This window comes from Amphiura filiformis, chromosome 12 (genome assembly GCF_039555335.1).
Source record: "Amphiura filiformis chromosome 12, Afil_fr2py, whole genome shotgun sequence".
NCBI classification, from domain to species: Eukaryota; Metazoa; Echinodermata; class Ophiuroidea; order Amphilepidida; family Amphiuridae; genus Amphiura; species Amphiura filiformis.
In genome coordinates, this window is record NC_092639.1 from 29,243,773 (window position 1) to 29,267,316 (window position 23,544).

General features: G+C 35.8%; 2 protein-coding genes across 2 annotated transcripts in view; one reads left to right on the forward strand and one right to left on the reverse strand.

Moving 5' to 3' along the window:
• Window positions 1-1,736: 1,736 nt before the first annotated feature.
• Window positions 1,737-11,346, reverse strand: LOC140165352 (DNA-directed RNA polymerase I subunit RPA12-like). Its single transcript, XM_072188678.1, has 5 exons — window positions 11,269-11,346; window positions 8,358-8,506; window positions 4,323-4,429; window positions 4,020-4,129; window positions 1,737-3,452 (listed from the first exon to the last, which is right to left on the reverse strand). The coding sequence occupies exons 1-5, from the start codon at window positions 11,334-11,336 to the stop codon at window positions 3,428-3,430; spliced, it is 459 nt and encodes a 152-aa protein (XP_072044779.1). The 5' UTR covers window positions 11,337-11,346; the 3' UTR covers window positions 1,737-3,427.
• A 252-nt stretch (window positions 11,347-11,598) lies between these two features.
• LOC140166030 (nucleoporin NUP188-like) overlaps window positions 11,599-23,544 on the forward strand; it is an 89,882-nt gene continuing 77,936 nt past the window's right edge. Inside the window, 6 exon segments of the mRNA XM_072189403.1 lie at window positions 11,599-11,645; window positions 19,046-19,100; window positions 21,058-21,131; window positions 21,482-21,566; window positions 22,127-22,207; window positions 22,604-22,648. Of these exon segments, the coding sequence (XP_072045504.1) occupies window positions 11,629-11,645; window positions 19,046-19,100; window positions 21,058-21,131; window positions 21,482-21,566; window positions 22,127-22,207; window positions 22,604-22,648 (357 nt within the window). The 5' untranslated portion in view covers window positions 11,599-11,628.

Consider the following 23,544-nt stretch of genomic DNA (forward strand, 5'->3'; position numbering starts at 1 on the left):
TCTGAATAAACATATTTGTAAAATTTGAATAGTTTGACTTTCTATTTGTGAGGAGTTAATTTTTAGAGTGTACCCACCCTATAAACAAGGCGACTCCCTCTTCTTTGGGTCAAAAAAGGGGACTGTTTTAGCTTTTGGTTATTTTTCATTTTGAAGGAGTGTCCTTTCATCACTGATTTTGATACTTGGGCCTAATTTGAAAAAACAAACCAGTCATTTGAAGACATTCAAAACAAACTAGAATTTTTTCATGACCTTCACATTATTTGCCTCGCTAAGGTGGTTGTTCCCACCAAATTTCATGAAACTGAAGTCTTTTTAGCAATTTGACCCCAGATGACCCCAAAATGACCTTGACATTTTTGTCTTTGTGTTGGTGGTTGCTCCCACAAACTTTCATGAACCTGCAATAATCTATGCCATTTGACCCTGGACGACCCCGAAAGGCCTTGACATCTTTTGTCTCGCTAGGGTGGTTGTTCCCACCAAATTTCATAAACCTGCAACAATCAATGACAATTTGACCTTGGTTGACCCTGAATGACCTTGTAATTTACCATGTTTTGTGCTGAAAATCTAATCAGGTCAAGAACCTCTGGTTGTGCTACTCCCCACGGTCTCATCACTGTAACCCGTACGGATCTCCCAATAATCTGTATACAAGGATATTTTGATTGATGTGCATTAAAAAATTACCATATTTTGAGACAAAAACCAACTGGAATTTGAAGACCGCCAATTGCCACCCCTCAACCAAATCACACTACACTATGTGCCTTACCAGTTCCAGGAAATGTACAACCTCGTAAGGATGGACAACCAGGAAACATAATGCTTCCAGTGGAGGTACACAAATTAAATGTTCAAGACTTCTGTGGGATGATTTGGCTCGCACCCAAAGATCCTATATTTTTAACATTTTGCTCTCACTGAATGCCAAAAATCATGCTCTCACCCAATGACCCTATATATTTTACATTTGGCTCTCACCAAATGCCCCTCACTGTTTAAAGTAGCCCTACACGACGGTACATAATCCTTTCATATTGAAGTGCCTGTGAAGTGAATTGTGCTGCCTGTTTTCCACCAAAATTCACCTCAATCACAGTAGGCCAAAATCCCATTTAAAAAAAAAATTTTTTTCAAACACACCTCTGGACTGCATGAGAACCAAAGGACCCACTTTCTAAAGTGGGCAATTCACATGACTTTCTTTTACTCACTTATTACATTCGCATGTTGGGTGAAGCATTAATATGCTGTCAGGTCAGTTGCCAATTTAATGTCTGAACCCTTTTATCCTACTTTATGAATAGCTTATCGGCAAATCAATTCAGCATACAAGAAACAATGCGTTACGTAATCTATTGTCTATCCATGTTATAAAAGATCCTTTCTTCCTCTCACCAAGTGGCATCCCCATAAACCTAATGGATTCCGAGAAACAGCTCCAGATGCAGTGGCGTAGCAAGAGCCTTGGGGGCCCATGGACAAGGAGCAGTGAGGGACCCTTTAAACATATCCTTTATCTGCTCTTACTTCATCTTCACTTTTGCTCGGGCCCCTGGAACTTTGGGAGCCCATGGACTCGTCCACCATGTCCACCCGCTTGCTACGTCCCTGTCCAGATGGCTGGAGAGGCAAAAAAGTGGCTACCAAGTCTCATCCTGAACATAGTTCAATCGAAACAAAAAACAAGGCTTCAAAGTTTTTACTTTATTTCACATTTTTATTATTACAAAATTACATCATCATTAACCTGATTGTTTTGCTAACAGGAAAATTACAGCACTTTCTTTGGTCATATTCAGGGACAAGTGATTTGCGCGAAACTTTTTTTCCGCGCAATTGGCTATTTTTTTCCTATGGGCAGAGATACATGATTTGCACTGGAAAAAAAAGTTCTGCGCAATCTCCGCGCAATTGGCTATTTTTTCCCGCGCAAATCACTTGTCCCTGGTCATGTCTTCCACAGGGTATTTCAACTGAAATAGCCCATTTTATATTGAAGCACCCTGTTCCCTGAGAAAATAACACTATGCTTGGGAACCCTTCTTGCCAACTTAGCCATGTGTGAGGACAAATATGTAAAAGCCGATTCTTTTCTATGTATTGGTTATGCCAAACAAATAAAATTAAAAACATGAAACAGCTATTCAACTCTATTTCACATAAGATGTTCTTCCAGTCAAATGACAAAATGTGCCAAATTTTCCAAAATGTCATATTGAATAGCCAAAGTACAAATAGAATATCTGTAAAGCTGAACTGACTCTCTGACACTGAGAGAGATTAGTTTACAACCAATGAAGATTGATGAATAAGTAGAGTGTACGATCTGAGGTTATTGTTCCGAACCCAGGCTACTTTTTGTACATTACAATGCATACAGCCTGTAGTATGGCCCTCTATAACAATACGCTTATTGTATGTAATAAAGCGTAGTATCAATACGTCCATCAATAGCCTCTGGATTGAGCATGTTATGTGAATAAGGAGCGATTAGTTTGTAAGCACTGAAGTAGATCTTTGAGATAAGAGCAAAATCTCATCATTCGGTAGTCGCTAGTGTAAATTCAACTTAAAAGGGCATTTCGTGATCCACAGCCTCATTCCCCCACTTTTCGTTCTGTTGTACCAGAACGTAATTCAACACATTAGCCTATGGAACTGTGTACACATAATTATGCATAACATGCAAATGCGAAATTGGAATCAATTGAAATTTTGTGAATAAGCTTTTTTCGTGATATCGATCATCTATTGAAAAATGTCATAAAAAAGAGGATGCTAGGATCACAAAATACTCCTTTAAAGTGACTAATTCAAAGCAATCCAAGGACCACTTTAATCCAAGTAAAATTAATGATCTCTGGCACAGGAAGGTCCACATGGATGTTCACTGGCTTTCACTGCCAGTAAACATGTTGAGTTTAGGTAACCTCATATTTTCTTATCAAATACCACCAGCGCCGTACTATTACGCTGACTTTCCTATTCGGCGAGGATGACAATTTTGACCTCCTCATCTGTTTATAAATAGAGAGGTAGACAAAAGGCCTGTCAAAACTGTTCCGCTTGTCCAAACACTCAAGTATCATCAGGATGGTCCACAATTAAGTGATTCACGCAGCATGAATAGGGGATTAAAAAACTGTGAAGTAGAACCATGTGCTTCTTTTGTCCAATTTGCCATCAAGATTTCGAATGGAAACAGTTCAGACCCAGAACACGATCATGTCAGAAATTAATATTTTGTTCTGGGACTGATTATTCGGACTAAAATACCACCTGGAATCGATACATTATCATACATTTATGTGGCACAACATGTCTTGTAAGTGTTGTCTTGGTAGACCCTTAGCATAGCTTGGGTATTTGTTTGGTAAGATGTTTCCACTCCACTCAACCCATTGTTCATCTGCTGTTATGAATATTCAATCTCTTGATGTCTGAAAAAAGTAAACAAGTTTGAATAAGAAACATTTTAATTCAAACTCTAGCCTACAGAATTGATAAGTGCCCCGTGTCATGTATACAGTATTTAAGCTTTTACTTTTAAGATGGCTAAAATTTGTATGGGGCAGTGTCTTCGCTTTTAGCCACCCCTACCTGTCATTTTAGATGGGGAGTTTACTCCTGGGATGGGCAAAATTAATGCTTTTGACAGATGCTATATTGTAAGTTTAACTGTAGGTGTTGAGAAAGGCTATTGACCATTTTAGTAGACCAGATTTACAAAACAAGGCTATAGCAATACATATTTGAACTCTTTGAACCCCTAATGGGCTGTAGAGGACTGGTCAATGTTCTAACGTTAAAGGTCAAATTAGGATAGGCGATTTTATTCAAATGATGGGCAAACCTCAATTATTAGCTAAGACAAGGGAGGGGTGGGTATGGAATACAGACCTGTATACATGTCATATTTAGTGTGTGTGAGTAAGTTAAGCAATTTCAAACATGGCTCAACTGATAGCAGGAAATTATTTCTACAGAAAATAAATAATTGAGCTTACTTGCAACTTGGACAGTAATAAAAGACAGTTTGCCCTTCATCAGCTGATCGTGTTTGTCTTGTTTGATAGTGTAAACCTTCATGGCCGCATTTCGCGCAAGCTCTGTCAATCTGAAAATAAAAGCACAGAAACAACATACTGGTTAATGACACAAACATATGTGAAATTGGACACATGTAGCAGCCGACAAGTGTGAGTAAAATTGGGTGGAAAATCAATTTATCGATTTTTATCATTATTGAGTGGCCAACTTGAATCCTAAATTGATGGTCCTATTTTAAGATGAATCTTTTGAACATATACCTGTGGTCCCAAGTTGGGTTGTTCTGTATCATCCTTGTGTATTCTCTTGTCACTTTTTCTTGAATTGAAGGAAACATAGGAGTGATATTCAATGCCCTCCAATGCAGCTGTAGAAAAAAATAATGATGTTACTATGAGAATCAAATGTGTGATGGCAAATTGGGTACATAGTAAAGTCTTCACTTCTACACTCCTGGATATAGCCCTATTAATGAAAAAAATCTTATCGTAAACATGTGCATTTAAAATCCAAATGCCCTTAAAATAAATATGTGACATTGAGGTTGTTAACTTAACTAGCCACCTGTCCGGGCCACCTAGTCCACCTGTCACTTTGGATGGGCAGTTTGCTCCTGGGGTAGGCACAATTCATGCCTGTTGACCAGGGTTCGCGTTTTAATGCGTCATTGCGTCCTGGACGCAAAATTTTGAAAATGGGTAAATATGGACGCACTGAATTTCTAAATCCAAGGAGGTTAAGGGGTCCAAAAAATCTCAACTGGACGCATCCAAATCGCAGCTGGATTTACTGTGTAGAAATAAAAAATCCTCCCATTTAACAATGTTAACTGTTTATCTACATAAATGTGTCATTAATTTTCAAAATCGGCCACAAAAAGTCGTTGTTTTTAGGAATATCCAAGGCTGGGCGCCGTCAATTTTCAGTTCATATCGTCGCCGGTCATTATTTTAGCCTTCCAAAACTTTCAGAAAGTCCGGCATTCTAGGCCCCAAATTGCATAATATGCACATCATTTTCCAAGCAACTGAACCCCTAAAATGGTGAATTATGGACTAATTTACTTCAATAATTTATATATCACACAGTAATACTGATTTGTGAAGTAGAATTTACAGTAACTTCAGCCGTTTTGGCCGTATCGCGAACTTTATGAGATCGAGTCCACCATCTTGGTTTTAAGATGAACAAAAATATACTGCCCTCAATAGGCAGTATAAAATTAATTATTGACCAGCCTCAGCAGGCGGTAGACATGGAATATATAGATGATATAAAATGAAATAAAATAATTAAATTAAATTAGATTAAATTGGATTAAATTGGATTAAATTAGATTAAATTAGATTAAATTAGATTAAATTAGATTAAATTAGATTAAATTAAATTAAATTGTTAAAAAATTTACTTTTTTGGTATTTTTCAATTTTTTTTATTTTTAAAGATTTTGGCGTTTTGGACCCTTTGTTTTTAGGTTTGGACGCCCTATTTTCAGACTAAAGGTGGGGTTAAGGGGTCCAAATAGCTTCCACTGTACCCCCTGTTTTAACCAGGCACCGCTAACCCTGCTGTTGACATATATCGCTCATTCTACAAAATCCGTGCCAATCCACTAAAAAAATAGAAAAAAAAAAGTTGTTCAAAAAGACCTGCTTTTTGTGTTTTTTAAAAGTAAATGTATCACTACTTTCAGATGTAAAAAATTGCCAACACCACTTGCATATTTTTCTTTCAGGAAGTCATGATGTTTTTTAACACTAAAACTCAATGTAATGTGAGCTACGTTACCGACTATAAAATGGGCTGGTTTTACTCAATCCAAGGTCATAAAAAGCAAATTAAAGATCACTTGAGTGAAATGTAGAACAGATTTCACCATTTCATAGAAGTTTTGAAGATGCTTAAATGAGTGTGTAACGTAGCTCACAGTAACGTAGTTCACTGGTTTTTAATGTTTTTAATGTGATTTGCGAACGTTAGAACGTTATGTCGGTTAATTCTAATATAAATGGGGTTCGACCACTGGTAGCTTTCACATATTATTAGGAAGTACATGTAATACAAGTGCATACTATAGAATCCTGGTAACGTAGCTCACCAATCTTAACATGGTCGGTCGAAATTTCAATGTTTACAACATTTCTATGCCAAAAATGCTACAGCATCACGATTTTTACTGTGATTTTTAAAAAACTATGAGTGTTTCCTTTCAAAAACCGCAAAAATTACATTGATACCTCTATTTTACATATTTCCAATAAAATATGAAAAAAAGGGGTAACGTAGCTCACAGCGTTTTGGTGGAAAGTGTAATTTATTTTAGAATTACACAAAGACATTTTAATCACTAAAAAATAATGTTGATAAACAATATGATGGTGCGTTATCTAATTAAAAAACAACAAATATGTAAAGAAATCACATTTATTCAAAGAAAATATTCAGGGTTAGATGTGACACTTGAGCTGTGGAAACGCATTTTTAGCGATTTTTGAGCCTTTGCAAGGGTTAATCAGGCTGAAGAAAGCATTTAAAGTATGGAAAACTATATATGTCCGTGTAGATCTCGTTGAGTTCTACCAGAAAAACAACATATTTGATGCCCTAAATGCTCGACAAAGTTTTTGTGGACCAAAGAATGGAAAAAAGGCTATTGGCACCGGATTTTGTAGAATGAGCGATATGTGACTAATTGTGGGATAGGCTTTTACGACAGGAATTCATAACAATTAGTGGGTTTTTAGCGGGTTCGCCGTCGGACAAGTTTATAACTGTCAAGCTTTCGTCAGGAGTAGCTCTGACTTCTTCAGGACAAAGTACCTAAGAATGAGACATGTAGACTGCCCTTGTCTACTGATGACTCTGAAAAGAGCCGTTCACTGAAGACTGGTCCTAGGTCTAGACGAGGTCTGCTTGTTTTCTGTTGACAAGGGGCAGTCTTCAGTGAACGGCTCTTTTCAGAGCCACCAAACCTTTAAAAACAAAAATTTAGCAGATAGGCGAGGTCTGCTTGTTTCTGTAGACAAGGGGCAGTCTTCAGTGAACAGCTCTTTTCAGAGCCACCAAAACTTAAAAATCAGCAGACAGGCGAGGTCTGCTTGTTTCTGTAGACAAGGGGCAGTCTTCAGTAAACGGCTCTTTTCAGAGCCACCAAAACCTTTATATTAGCAGATAGGCGAGATCTGCTTGTTCTCTGTTGACAAGGGGCAGAATTTTGATTTTGAGATATAGCTAAACAAAGGAAATGTTTCCCTTTGTCTCCTCCTGTTTTGGAAACTCTTTAGTTGCTCATCTTTTGAACTGGTTGTTCAATTTCAATGGGGTTTTCTGCAAAATGCAGCTTTGTAAATGCTTTTACTATCCTATAAGAAACTGAAAATTTAATATTTCTGAGTTCCGACTGATTTTGCTGGATCGCATCACATATATATGTGATGTGATCAAACTAATCAAAGCAAAATCAGTGGAACTCAGAAATATTGATTTTGAGATAGCCAAACAAAGGAAATGTTTCCTTTTGTTTCCTCCTGTTTTGGAAACTCTTTTTAATTGCTCATATCTTTTGAACTGGTTGTTCAATTTTAATGGGGTTTTCTGCAAAATGCAGCTTTGTAAACTTTCCTTTTACTATCCTTAAAGAAACTGAGAATTGAATATGACCGAATTCAGACCGGTTTTGCTTGATCACACCATATATAGGAAAATCTAATAATAATATTTGAATAAGTTCTACGAACTCAAAACAAGACCAGTATAATAAATCAATGCTATATCAATAGCTATTGAATTGACTGAACCCCCACAAAGTGCAGAGGTTTGATTTATGTTTTCAGGATCAAATTTTGGACAGGCAGTTTTGGTGAAAATGACAGGTACCTGCCAACTCCTATTTTTAGCCTGATTTTGTACTCCAGTTAAAGTGATCATGCAGAAGTACTCGAGATAAATGACCAAGTTTTGGCAAAAATACAAATCATATTTATAACATTTCCAGCGCAACAAGTATGATCAAGGCACATTTATCTTGCTCATTGGCATTGCCAGGGACTATATCTGCTCCAACCTGCAAGCTTATCCCCCGAGCACTACCTGCCGATCTAACATTGCCTCTGATTGGTCAATTACATGATATCTTCACTTTAATCACCATTCAAAATGGATCTTTGCAAATAATTCACCCCAATTTCTTCGCTTGGTAAAATTATTCAAACAATGTTGCTGATTGGTCCAATTGATAATGAAAACTCATTTTTAGCCAATCGGCAGGTAGTTCTCATGGGGTTAAAAAAACTTACTTCTAGCATCAATCTGGTAACTGCATGTTTTACACCACATCATCCATGTACCTTTTTTTGGAAAAGATAGCACTGCACCACATCTAGGACAGAATTCTTTTGGTGCATGGAAACTTTCACTCTGCTCTATTGGGTTGTCCATATTATTGCTGAAAAAATAAAATATTATTATCAATATAAAAAAAAATAGTTGTAGTAAATCATCCATCTACATAATTATGTTGAAATTGTTGAGTTACAAACTCTACTATGGATTTGTCCACAGTAGAAAACTCTACTGTGACCACCTGCATTCTGATTTCACATCAGGCTAATGAAAGTCGATTCCTAGTTTCCCGTTACCCTACTCCGCTCAAAACCAATTGCTGGTCAAATATTTCATTATTTTGAATTAAATGTTGATTTCTAACAAACTTTAACAACCAATAAATAATTGTGGTTTTAAATATATCATAAATCTCTTTCTGTTGATTTTCAGGGATTTTCTTTGCAGTGGGAGCATGGTATGTGGTTAATAATGAATTAATAATGAATACCTACTCACTTCTCTGCCCCGCACTTTTTGATCTGCTCTGATCTCATCCCGTAAAATATATTGTGAAACTTTTGATAATAGTTGTACAATCACCTTCATGTGGTTGTAAAATACATCTGTAAACTACAAACTGTGATTTATCACATGTATACATGGGTAGTTATTGGTTTACACCTCTAACAGATGCAATAATGAAATGGTATGAAATAATGAAAAATGAAAAATGAAATGGTCACCTACACAGTCAGGAAAAATTGTGTAACGGGAAACAAGGAATTGACTTTCATTGGCCTCACCAAATAAGGTCTTAAAAAAATTGTTTGATTGGCGTAACATAAAAAAAAAATTAGGGTCTAGTATTCCGTCCCAATCTGCAGTGTTTTCACAATTTCGGAAAAGGTTGCACACCTATAAATCAATATTAAAAACCAAAAATATTTGGCAGATCTTGTGAAAAATTTGTGTCAGGTATTAAATGTAGGCTTGTATCCAAGCACCTGCCAAGATTTAAAAAGACTTTTTTAATTCAGAATTTATAATGTATTTCTCAAGTTGCTGGTTTCTAGGTAAAATCACAAGTGACGCTATTCTGAAAATGGGATGAACACAAGGTGGTTCTCGAACCACTAGTCTCGCCTGCTTTCACAACAGCCTGCTTTCGCGATTACTTTTGGTAGAAGTAAATGAACCTGCAACCCATGGTGACCTCGAAATGACCTTCCAAACATTTCGCTCTAAATGTTGAGTGTACTCACAAAGTTTCATGCCCATATGATAGTTTTTAGTAATTTGACCTCAGATGACTCCTGGATGACCCTGAAATAAACTTCCAAACATTTGGCTCTAAATGTTGACTGTACCCACCAAGTTTCATGCCCATACGACAGTTTTTTAGTAATTTGACCTCAGATCAGATGACCCCTGGGTGACCACACCACGGATGACCTTGAAATGACCTTCCAATTGGGCTCTACACAGAATACTACAGAGAGCGTAGTACCACCAGTCAAAAGTCTCCGCATCATCCGATAATGAGGGCCGATTGTTCCATGAAATGCGACAGGCGAGACTGCTATGCAATTACCGCGTATTTTCACGGTCTATCGCGTAATCGCGAAAGCATGCAACGCTCTATCGCATATACGCGAAGGCACGCAGCGCTGGCGTGATTGTTAGATACGGCACGATCGAACAATCGGCCCTCTTACATCATATATACACGGGGACTTTGACTGGTGGTACGTACTCTGTAGTACTCTGTGGGGCTCTATTAAATGTAGTCCACATGTGTCCGTGTAGGTGTTCTGACGATAACATTTAGGTACATGCCAGGTGAATTCAAATTTGCCATCAAACTGCATCATTTTATATATCAAATTAAAGATGAGTAAAGAAAGCTAAAACTGAAAACCTTTTTTTCATACCGTAGTACTTTCCGTAGCAAAGTTACATCTTGTCAAAGATTGACTTTCATCAAAAAGATTCAGCTAACAAAATTCCCCAAAAAAGCATTTCGGTGGTGTTTCTAGATCTTAGTCTCATGTTGATAGCAGCTTTTTTAATAGAACTGCTATCAAAATCCTAAAATTCCATGTGCGAGTGACTTATCACCATAAAAAATCATATATTTGGGTTAAGTGAAGTATAGACAACATATATTTATGTAGGTTTCCTTGACCGGCCAGTTCTTTTATATTTCTAGATGTAAATAAATGTATTGTGTAATCTAGGCGAATTTGGCTGACTAAAGTTAATTTTTTATTACTTCCGTGGTCCGGGTACGCGCTGGTGAATTGCGATCGCGTAGAAGTGACAAGGACAGGTCGCCTACTACGCGCCGCGCCGACGACCAATGGGTCAACAACCGGCTTGTTGTCAAGTCCGTTGATCAGCCAATCAGCGTGATTGTTTATTTCTTCTGTGTGTACGCTCGTCTACGCTTGGCGCACATCGCAGCTCGGACCACAGAAGTAATAAAGAATTAACTTAGCAATGTGTTAATTAAGGTTTGCCTGGCCCTGGCATAACATTCCGATCGCCATGCAATCTAGACTACGTTTATGTAGGCCAGTGGTGCAGTAGTGGGACAACGGAACCGCTACGTGAACGAGCTATATTAAATGCTGACTGTACCCACCAAATTTCATACCCATACATCATTTATGACATTATGCATGTATCATTGATGGCATGCCATGGGCAGCATGCAGCATTCCATTGCCATTGCCATTGCTTGGCATGCATATCATCATCATCATGCATGTCATGTCATGTGCATTCATATCCCATCATGGACCACACCACACTATCTCACTGACACAGACTAGAACTTTAGTCTAGCACATTTTGGACCTTTGTCAAGACAAAAAGACTCACCATATAATGAAGTAAACATAAAAAAAGAGTGGTCTAATCTTCATCACATGTGTGCACATCCATGACATCCGGCGTCTGCTTTTCTGACAAGACTATTTTAACGCACAGATGATGTAAATAAGAATGAGACACAATTTAATATAATTTACTATCTAACATTAAAAATAAAGCTAAAATGTTTCAAACAACCAATTTAAATATATTAATTTGAACCTTGTGATGATTTTACGTGCCTTATATGATATAAACAAGTAATTAGTATACGCCTTATACAGCTATTTTTAGTTTAAATTACTTGAAATGAACTTTTTTTGGGGCCTGATAACGAGGGTGCTATATAGTTTTTGGTTTCTTGAAACAATGGCGCCCGTTACGAGGTAAAGAAAGGAATTCTTTTCTCTTTTTCTTCACTTATTAGATTATTAAAGTCTTCATAAATATGTCGTTTAGTTTGTTCCCTTCTTATTGTTTTTATTCATATGTATTAAAATTTGCTGTTGTATTGATGAGGTAGCAAAGAAGCGCTTGGTAACTGGTACTAAAATTGAAGGTTGTTGAATTCGGCAACTTGTTCAATGTGTTACAGGAGATCTTTTCTTCAGAATACCCGAGCTATAAATTAGAGACAGATAATAAGAATTTATCGCGTCTGACGTCATCTGTCAATCAAATTCGAGCACGGTTTGTTTACAAGTGTCGTGATGATGACTTGCTGAACGCGGCGGTACAACCGGGCACCTTGCTTACCTTATCATGCTTATTTATTGATATTGTTAATAATTTTGCACCTTCGATCCCAAACATGCAAACCGTCTCAAAAGTTAGGTCTTGATCAGTTCCAATAATTGAAACTCCCGGCTCCGACCGGGAGTTCCAACAGGTGCTGTGTAATGTGTTTAATGTGCATTCACATACACACTTTATAGCCGTCAGTTCAAAGAAATCGTTGCTCCAAAAATGATTGCAAATTACACATTTGTAGTCATTTTTCACCACAAAATATGATATGAAAACACAGGTGAGCAATGATGAATACATGGAGAGGTACGTGAAACAGGTTATTAATTATTGTCAATATTAATATTTTGCGACATTTTACGATGAAAATAATTTTAACACTCTAGACACCCTATGGCACCTTCTACAACTTGAGAACAAGTCCTCAAACGTTCGAAATTTGTAGTTACTACAACTGGGTCTTGATAGTAGGAAACTTTCTTTGGAGAAGGCACCATGTCAACAATGCCTAGAAAAGCTGCTTTTTGCCTTGTACGTAATTTTTTGCCATTTGCTGCTATTCCTTTTCTCCGATCAGCACCAGATAGATCGGTCTTCCTTTTTATGCGCTGTTAACCTGTGTAAACCAATCAAAGATCGTAATTGACATCAGACGCGATAAATTCTTTTTATCCCTGTCTTTAATTATATATATGGTTAAAAATTAAAATTACGAATTTATCAAAAACTTTCGGATCAAGGTTAAACATGTTTTAGCTACACTGTAGATACAAACATACCTTTTATTTCTTCAAACAAACTTTATTTTGACTTTGTTCCAAAATCCCATACCTGTGATCTGCCAACCGTTCCGAGATCCGACGAACGTTCCGAGTTTAAAACAAAAAAAAAAATTGTTTATAAAATTCAGAACTTAAGTTAATTTAATCAAAAGATGATGACTCTTTTCTGGACTAACTGGCCAATGCAAATGGCCCGTTTCACGGTTAGGCGCCACTTTTGGTTAAAAAAACTCAAAATTTTCAAAATGGATTAAATTTCATTTAATAGGGGTTTTCTTATACAAATAAGACCAGATTTTCATAAAAATATCATTTCCCAGCTTAATTCTGTCTACTTCTCAAAGAAAATTGTTATTATTTATTATCTCATGTTATGTAATTTTTTAACAAATTTGATAAATATTGAGAAGTGTATATTTATTCTTTGAGTGTTCAATACATACATAATAGATATTGAACAGAAATGAGTATGTCATAGGCTCCCTTCTGACCAAATATGGGCAAATTTGGTTGTGAAATGACAAATTTATGGCCATTTAAATGTAATTTTTGTGGTAAAAAAGGGAAATTGACATGAAAAGGTTTATTCAACAATTTTAATAATCAATGAATGACTCTGATATTTCACAGCTTTGAAGGTCATAATATGGGTAATGTTCACAAATAATATTAGCCAGTTTGAAAACACCGGTCAAATTCAAGATTCTGATGTTTGTGAAAATTTGGATGTGACAGATGTCAATGTGAACGGAAACCACACGCTGTAAACCAGAGAATGTTTTAGAAAATAATGATTTTAAGAGTTTTCACATACTCAGTAAATCCAAAGAGATATATTGAAACACATAAACCTGTGTTAGTTTTCGTTTTAAAACATTGTATAAAATTTATAGAAGCAGATGTGACATTTTCAATTGTGAACAGAATATTGCATTATTATAAACAGTTTGCTTGTCAAAAATATAAGCTTTGCCCACTTCTAACACATTTATGTTATGAGATTCTATTGAATTGAGCAATGCTAAATGTTTTTCTGACCCTTTATACTAATTTTTGACAAGCAAACTGTTTATAATGCTGAAATATTCCGTTCACAATTGAAAATGTCACATCCGCTTCTATCAATTGTATACAAAACTGTCCCCTGAAGACAACAACAAAGTACCATGAAATTATCATATATGGTGTGTGCAAAATAATAAACCTGTTTTAGAAAGTCAAATATCAAGTTGTTCAAGTATCTTTGCCTAAAAACTACTAATGTTGAGGATGTGACATGTGAACGGAAATGGAAGCTTTTTGAATCTCCTGTCACAATTAAAGAAGACATACTGAATTAAAGATTTGTTGTGCCTTTTGATCCCCCACAAACCTATAATGAAATAACTTCAAATTGGCATCCTAGCCCTATTCCTGTCTTAGTTCTTTGAAGAAACTATTTTGGATGTGACAGGTACCTTGGATGTGACACATGTGAACGGAAACTTTGAAATGACATGTGCAAGCTAAGTTGATGCAGAAGTTTTCATTAAATGGTGTCATTAGATAGCTCATAGCAGGAGATTTTTAAAAATCAAGGAGAAAAATTTATGCCACATATTTGTTAATAAATTATACTATTTGGAAAATTAATCGGATGTGACAAAATTGTGAACAGAATTTGTTGGCAAAAATTCAAAATATCGCTGTGTCTACATATTAGGAGCAGCAAGTGTAATTTGTTCAACAAATAGTTTTAAGACTCTGAACTTTACTAACATGCACTAGTTTGCCATTCAGGTAAAGTATTAGTTGATCTATTCCACATTGAATAAGGTACATCTATGTGAACGGAAAATGTCACATCCGATGTCAGAAATTTAAATGGTTCTCATGCTAGTTTAACTGACAACTAATACTTCGTTCATGTATGGCTTTTTAGTGCAACTTGTTCACTATATAAAAACAACAAAAGCAGCTGGTAGGCTCAACATAGTTTAAAGTGGCAGCATTGGAAAACAAATGTCTGTTTCCAGGTTGCTAGTGAAATGTGGTTATTTGACCACTTCTGACCCCTGTGCGCCCTGAAAGATTAAAGCAGAAAGGCCGATTAAGCTAGTGGAGGTAGGCCATGCAGAGACAATGAAAAATCACTAACATTAAATTCTGTAACCCCATTATTTTTTACACACCAGGCCAGATATGTTGAAAATCAAAAAGTGGCGCCTAACCGTGAAATGGGCCAAATACCAACGCTTTCGCGTAGCAGGAGTGCTTGATGTACGCTCATTTTGACAATGATTTACACTCGTGTATCAAGCATTTTCAAGCGTGTTTGACAGGTTTTACTGCGTGATGCAATTCTGCATTTATTCAAGATGGCAAATTTCTCAAAAATTGTGATGTATTTTTCTTAATAAATTTCTTTGCCACTTTCCACTCATCTGATCATCTTTTTATATGATGGAAGTGATGCTGATTTTATGAAGACGTGTTGTTAAGTTACAATGTACATGTAGGTGGTCAAAACCTGTTTTGTCCAGAAAGCGGTTAAAACCAGGTTTAAACTGGTCAAAACTGGTCAATACTAAGAAGTATGATTCATGCATGCTTAAATAGTCCATACATAAATGTTATGATTGTGATATGTGACACGATCAAGGGGAATGAGTCGGATGTCACTATTATTGATTTTGAGATATTGGCAAAGAAAGTGCTGAAATTTTTTTGTTTTTTATTGTTTTCAGCGATTGATAAATTGATGTAACTTTGCAGGTGGTGGCCGATTGCATTCTCTAAATTCAGTAAATTTTCATTGTCAACCGTGTAATTGAATGGGATTATTTTGAAATTTTAAAACGCTTGAAATATCACAAACAAATAGGCCTATGTTGATAAATAATATAAATACAAGCTAAAACCGTTGGGGTTCGATAATGAACCCCACAAAACTAACCGAGTATAATTATTATAAGAAAATGCCATCGACCGGGCGGTGTCACAAGTTGCCGGCTCGATCATGTCATCCGCCGCCTGTAACTTTGCAAAGAAAAATCATATTTACATGGGGTTTTCTGATTCTGAAAGCCCTAAATGTCCTCTTTAGAAAGATGTGTAAAACTCATTTTCGACCAGGGTCGACATGTGACTCATTCCCCTTGATCATGTCACATATATTAAGAAACTTCTTGCAATTACCGTGATTCGTCCGAGTATAGTCCCACGCTCGAGTATAATCCCACCCCCATTTTTCAAAAATTTCAGAAATTGTAAAAAAAAAAAAAAATTTAAAATTTATTTTTTTTCGGTTTTGGAGTGTCCCTAGACCTAAATGCTAGGATCATTCATTGTTGACCTAAAAAAAAATAAAAAAATAAACAAAATTTCAAGATATTTTGTATTTTTAATATGAAAATTGATAATTTGTATTCATGTCATACTCTATTAATGATTTCAAAATGCATTGAATTTGAAAGCATTTTGAAATCATTAATAATTTTTTTTTTTTTTTTTAGGTCAACCATGAATGATTTTTTTTTTTTGAAATTCGAGTATAATCCCACCCCCCAATTGTGAAAAATTTTCACATAAAAAACGGGTGGGACTATACTCGGACCAATACGGTACATAGTTTTGTTGAATGACTTCAATCCTGATTGGGTTTTGATAAAAAATAAAGTCAATTGAACCAAATTAACTAAGTAAATATTTTGCTTGAGATGTCAAGTTTCCTGCTTTACACAGGATTGAATAGGGATTATCATAGTTCAACTGTCAATTATTGATCAAATATTAAACCTCTTTTCGCCAGCCCATAGGGCTGGTATCTAATTCTGAGATGGGATTTGTGTACACTAAAGATTAGCTAAGATTATAACCTTCTTCTATTGGTATGAATTTTTTTTTTACTTCTTGTGGTGGAAATGTTTTTGATGTCTGCTAATTCGATTTGCAAGGAAAAGAAAGTATGTTTTGCCGTTTCAACGAATCTAAAACGATTGAGTATTGCCAAAGTTATGTTTGAATTAATTATGACTTAAATGACTTAAAAAGTTATCATAGGTTAGGCCTACACATAAACATAAACTTGTTCAGCAATCAGCATATCAAAAAAATGACATGGTCAACAATTAGTAATTAGCGGGGAATGATCACTGGACGAGGTCATATCAGTGGACTACTGAGCATAGCATGATGTTTGGTTGCCTGTGAGTGCATAATTGATATGTTGATAACAGATTTAATAATGTTGTACAATCAAAATCTTCATTATATGGACCACATTGAAGTCAAAGTAATTATCTATCCTATCCTGTATCGTTTTATGGATAAAAATGACTCAAAATGTTATTGATGATATTATTGCTATCTTTAACATCAGTTTTGTCTTTTCAATGGGAAAAATCCGATGGAAAATAAAGTTTTTAGGGGCTAGCTATAATATTGAACAATATATCCCATATTTTGACATGCACTTATAGAAAATAAATAAATTATTGTCTTACTTTATAAATTATAAATACTATAAAATGACACATAACTAAAGTGAGTGAGGCCACTTTCTATCTTTTTTATTCGATTCATAAAATTACATTCAACAAAATGATTGAAGACTGAGAAAACACACAATGCAGACTATTACAGAATGGAGTAGGTAAGATGCCATGTCCATAGCTTTGCAGGAGTTTCGGACTAACAATCAACACATTCAAAAAATAGAGTTTAAAAGTGAAGATTGTAGTGAATGATCAGTCCTTTATCATGTGCGTGCCACTATCTACTTTGTAGTAAACTATACATTGCGAAATAATATAAAATCATTTTAAAATAAAATGTGCATGTAAGTTGAGTTTACATAGCGAATTAACTAACAACTGCAGTGTATTTCTTGATTTTAATAATAAGCATGGGTAAAAAGCAGTAAAGACAAAATTACAGAACAATTTGGAGTAATGAATTAAAGAGTTGACAGGAGTTATAGGAGTTAATGTTTTTTGCTGTTTCAGTGTGCATGTTCTCACCATTCATGGTTTGGTTTGGTGTCATGTAACATGGATGTAAGCGTGATCCTAAAAATGCCTTTCACGGTGACCCAAACTATTTACAAGACCTCTTCTGCATTGAGGCTGGCCTTCCCTTTTAAAGGAATTTTTATTAATTAGTACTTTCAAGAATTTAAAACTCCACTCAGTCCCAAGGTCAAATACCATGAAATTAAGAATTCCAGGTTCCAGGACGGTGCGTAAGTAAACAGTGTATGTTACATGCAAATCCGTGCAACAATACTCAAAATTGAGGTATGCACATATAAAAATCTGAAAATGACTACATGTATGTATGTATATGGGAAGTGCAATGGGAAATAGGCATTTGTGACGTGTCATGTCAAAACCAGACACTTTTGGGCAGGTTATAAATTTTGAGGTTTTTACATATCTTAAATATAGAGATATTTTGCTCCATAACGACGGTTTCCCCAATAAAATCGGACATTCCTAAGCGAAGATATTGAGTTCGGAAGTTATGGTATTATAAAATTGGAAATTGAGATATCGGCCTTAAAAATATTATTGACAATATTATTGTCAGATTGGGGTGTCCCCCTCTGAAGCTATTGATTTTTTGAAATTTGAGGTGCAAATGACGCCATTTGGTGCAACAATTTTTACTTTTTAGCCTGTCTTTACAAGGAGAACATGGGAATCACATTGTTTAATGTTGAAATGTAGAATATTGGAGATATTCCTGATGGATATGAAGTTTGATCAAAGGGTTTGATTTGATTTGATTTTTTTTAATGTTAAAAAACTCTAAACGGCGCCCCTCGGGGAGCTGCGCGCCGCTATTTGCGGACCCCTGTGATAGCGCATGGTCACACCGACTGTGACACCGTCACAGTCTAGGACATCCGTCATTATGATTTATACTCTATTCAGCCTTGCTAATAAAAGACATTATTTGTCCTCTTTGTTTGATTCTGGAAAGTGTTGTTGGACTTAGGCATGCATCATTATACATATCATCGTTTAAAATAACGCGCGATGTGCTAGCCCAGTACATTGTTGTAAGAGTTATGTGATTAATACTTAGATTTAGTGAGAATATTTTATTTATACATATATGTAAATGTGATAAGAATGTAAGTTTGACAAGTTTGGACCATCTTCAAACTTATTTTCACTAAGTTTGAATGAGAATGTTTTAATGAGAAGTTGTAAATTGTCATACACTATGTATTATAAATCTCCATTTTACTTTTCTTTTTTTATAACTTGCAGCTCAAATCAGGAACTTCTCCAGATTATAAGTGGGTTATCAGCCATCCAGACACCAGTAAGTAAATAAGTTGTTAGATACACTACAAGATTCCTGGCGACGTAGTACCTCTGCTGCAATGTTACTTCGCTGCTTCTACCGAGTACCCAATCCCTTTGTGGCCGACGTTGGTACTACACCATAGTACCAGCGTCCGCCACCATACTGTAGATACCCCGTAGCAAAGTACTTACATCGATACTCCGCCATGCGTCACCTAAGAGTCAACTGCAATGCACCGAGTAGGTGACTTATAGGCACACCATAGTCGGGGGTACTTCATTGGCCCTTCAGCGGAAGTACCTGCACAGTAACCGCATACATGGTGTACCCATGTGTCAGCAGTGAAGTAGCAGTGAAGGTACTCACCCGCGAGGTACTCCGTCGCCAAAATCATTCGATCGTAAAGTTCATTGCCTTCAAGGCGTGCGCGCCTATGATACAACTACTGCTGACCGACTACGCGTTCAACAAGGTTTGAACACGAACGCGTTGAAGTGGAATTATTAATTTGTTATGATGGATGCAATAATGCTTGTTGCACAATGCAGTTTTTCCGTGCGCCGCGACAGTGTTACATTATAATCCCGTGCTTTTCTTTTGTTTTCCGCTTTGTTCTGTTAAGAAAATAACACTTTAATTTGTTAATACCAAATTACCATCATCATTGTTATGTTAATAATGTTTTAGCATGTTACCTAGACCGATGTTATGTGAAGATTTTTCTGTTTTAAATTGCCTTGTTCCAAAACCTGAAGATTGTTATTTATTTTCTTGTGCTTTGATTTTTTATCGGTTTTATGTTTGTTTGATTGTTTACTTGGTTGGTTAGTTAGCCGTTTGCTTGGCTGTTGCTCAGCTTGGTTGTTTTCATTGGTAATTTTTATCTTATTTAATTAATTATTTAGTAAGTTTATTATTTTTCATAAATGTTTAGAAAAGATTGGAATCATGTATTTTATTAACATGTTCATACGTTTTTTATTCATTAAATCATTATTTGCTTGAGTTATTTACTCATTTATTTATCACCTATTTATTTATTTAGTTAGTTATTTACTTATTTATTTATGTAGGCCTACTTATAAATTTACTTTTTCTTTACTTATTTCACTATTTATTTTTTATTTAGTTGTTTATATACTTATTTATTATATTTATTTACTTACTCATTTAGATATTTATTTATTTAGTTGCTTATTTACTTACTTGGTTATTTTTTTTATTTCCTTGTTTATTTACTTACTCATTTAGTTATTATTTACCTAATTATTTACTTATTTTTATGATTAGTTGTTTACCAATCTCCTTATTTATTTATTTATTTATTTATTTACTTCAAGTTGGGTAATTATTTATTTAATAACTTATATTTGTTTACCTATTGCCTTATTTATTTACTTACTCCTTTAGTTAGTTGTTTACTTACTTATTTACTTATTTATTTACTCATTTACTAATAGGCCTATTTAACTTATCCGCTTAAAATGCCCCAAAACAAATAAGAAACATAAATCAAGAACATATTAATCAATATAAATCAATATGGCAACAAAAACAAATAAGAAATGGCAACCCGCTTGCCTCATTTTTTTCTTGCCAGAGTACCGACGCCGGTACTCAGCTGCATATTACCTGGCAGGTGAGTACCAGTGTCGGTACTTTCGAGTACCTTCAAAGTACCTACGCCCACGAGGTATTCGCGAAGTTGCAGCCGGCTTGCTGGGCCACAAGGGTCTGGTGGCCGACGTGGGTACTCGAGAGTAGCAGCGCTGCTACTCTCGTGAGAATCCCGTAGTGTATATAGATAGGCTTGCTAAGAATACATGATTTTGGAGGCTAAAAATGCACCTCTATATTCCCCAAAAAAATTGTTAAGTTTTCAGAATCTTTTCGGTAATGTTTTGTAATACCGGTATCCTAATTGTCCTGTTGATTTTGATATTATAATTACATTTCTTTCTTTTCAATTTAGGTATTAATACAAGAAGAACTAAAAAGTCACAGACGTCAATTCCTAGAGGGTTTGTTGTCCTACAAGGAAAACAGGTAATTACAAACATTTTGTTACAAGTGTACTGGCCCTAGTATTTAACTATTAACTGGTTTATGATTGACATTTGATCACATGGTGATTTACAAATGATTATATTTCTACCATTACACAGACTGAGGGGCATTAGCATTGTTGGGATTTTAAAGGTATCAAACAATAGTAATTTTCAATGGTATGGCTGATGATAAAATTGTTAAAAGTATGATGGCCATCATGGGCATATTCTTACCAGGTTTTCAACATACAACTAGGCTGTGTGACCTTACGATCATCAGCGGAAATCAAACTTCAGATAAAAATAAATTTATGGTGTTCTTTCCATTTTTACCATCTTCTTTTTCAGCTCATCATCAGAGACCAAACTCAAAGGTGACAAAAATGTCTCTAAACTAGAGCTGAACTTTCTGTTGCGGCTAAGCAAATTTCTGGTAAGTAATTTCTGATCCTGGCATCTGATTATTAGTATTAACTACCCCACCAAGCAGCCTGTTACAAGGTAGTTGGATTTTTCTGTGTGTGAGGCAGTAGACAGCCTTAGAGAAACATCTTTCAATATAAACGGTGTATACAAGAAAGAGACAAAGATTTAAAGTTAATATGAAATTGGTATTTTTATGTCACTTATTGTGTACAAATGTTTTCTAAGCCGTATAGGGTTGACAGGGTTGTAGCTAGCCCAAGTTGAGTGCTGGCTAAGTTTCCTATTACCGGGTATAGTTAACGTGGGGAATCGGGAAATGGGCTACGGGGTATCACCCCCTAAAAATATTGGTTTTTGTGCTCTTTTTATGATGAAAAATCATTTGTTAACATTTTCTTTTGTGTCTGTCGCCGTCTGCCTGCATCAGTACAGGCTGGTCCCGGGTGGTGCTGGCCAGCATAGTTACAACCCTGGTCCTTGATTATTGCTGGCTTATCTTATACCAGTCATCATAACTGAGATGCGATTGACTGTAATTTGGACACATCATTTTTTTTGTTTACATAGGATTTGGATGCAGTACAATGTCAAGAACTGTTTGAATGCTACTTGCTGAATGCATTCCGTGGGACAGGACAACAGCTACAGGTAAATAGTGTAACTTCTTTTCCCCGGCTACATTTCATAAAATCATGGGGACAGTTAGATGTCTTCTTTAGACTAGTCATGAGTGGTGTAGTTTGTCTCATGTCGAAGTTCTTGGAGACGGAGCACTGGCTCCATCTGCCCATCTCTCCTTTGGTCTGACTTTAAGCGTTGACCGAGTTCCTGATGCCTGGCTATTGTAATATCTTACTGGGATTAGCCAATAGCCACTGTCTAGACAGGCAAGAAGACAGGATAGACAGAGAGAAAAATTAAAGAGAGAAAGAAAGAAATATAAAGAAGAGTTTCAGAGAAAGGGAGATCAAGACAAAAACACAGTACTACTAGTGAAATTAATGTTTTTAATAATCATGCGCATGTTGTGTTTTTTGTTGACAGTCGATATTGAAAGATGATCGTAGCATACAAGCTTTGATGTTAAAGGTAGGTAACTAGTGAGCCTTTGAGCAAATCGGTGAGTCTTTCCCCTTTTAAGCACCGTAAAGCAAATGTGATATGATATGACACAAATTGATTGAAATTTCACTTTGATGTAATCTGTCTATACATTAATGACCAAGTGTTTTGATGCTACACAAATTTAATAGTACCAGATGACAAATTCAGTCGTATTATTGGAGTGAGTGGTACCATGAAATGAATACCTTTTTCGGAATTCTTAGAATGAGAGGAGTACTTTGGAATGATTGTTAAAGGAAATCTGTACCATAAACTAATCAATTGCTAATATAGTTATATACCCCTAAATTAAACATACCAGGCGGTCTATATGAATTTCGGAATATTCCTAACAAAGAAAAAGCACTTTTAATCCTTCGCTTTCTGCGATTCATGGAAGCCGCCATGATAGCTGCTTGCAAATCCTTTCTGCCACAAGCGGTAGTGTAACCTTTCACACAGACCATCGGCTACCTTCGGCGAGCGTGTGTTGCTGTATGGCATTCGCGACCCTCACAGCGAATTTTGGTTTTAGTGCTGTTTTTACACTTTTCGTTCTCAAAAGACATTGTTGATCATAAATATTACTTAAAATACATTTTTTTTGTTCTTCTGTAGTTTTATGGGTATAAATTGTCGCGTTTTCTTTTGAACGAATGTTGAATCTGAACTTTGGTAGTATTCGCTTTGTGTCACCAAAGTTCACGAGGGACGAGGCTTATGGCACGGATTTCGCTGGTTTCAAAATCGGGGTGCCATTACAGCGTAATAAAAATACACCGGGTATCAATATGGCAGCCACCATGGATTGCAAACTTACCGCTGGTCGTCGTAAGAAATTAAGAATTTCTCCTTTATTTGGACGATATATAAGCTTGGGA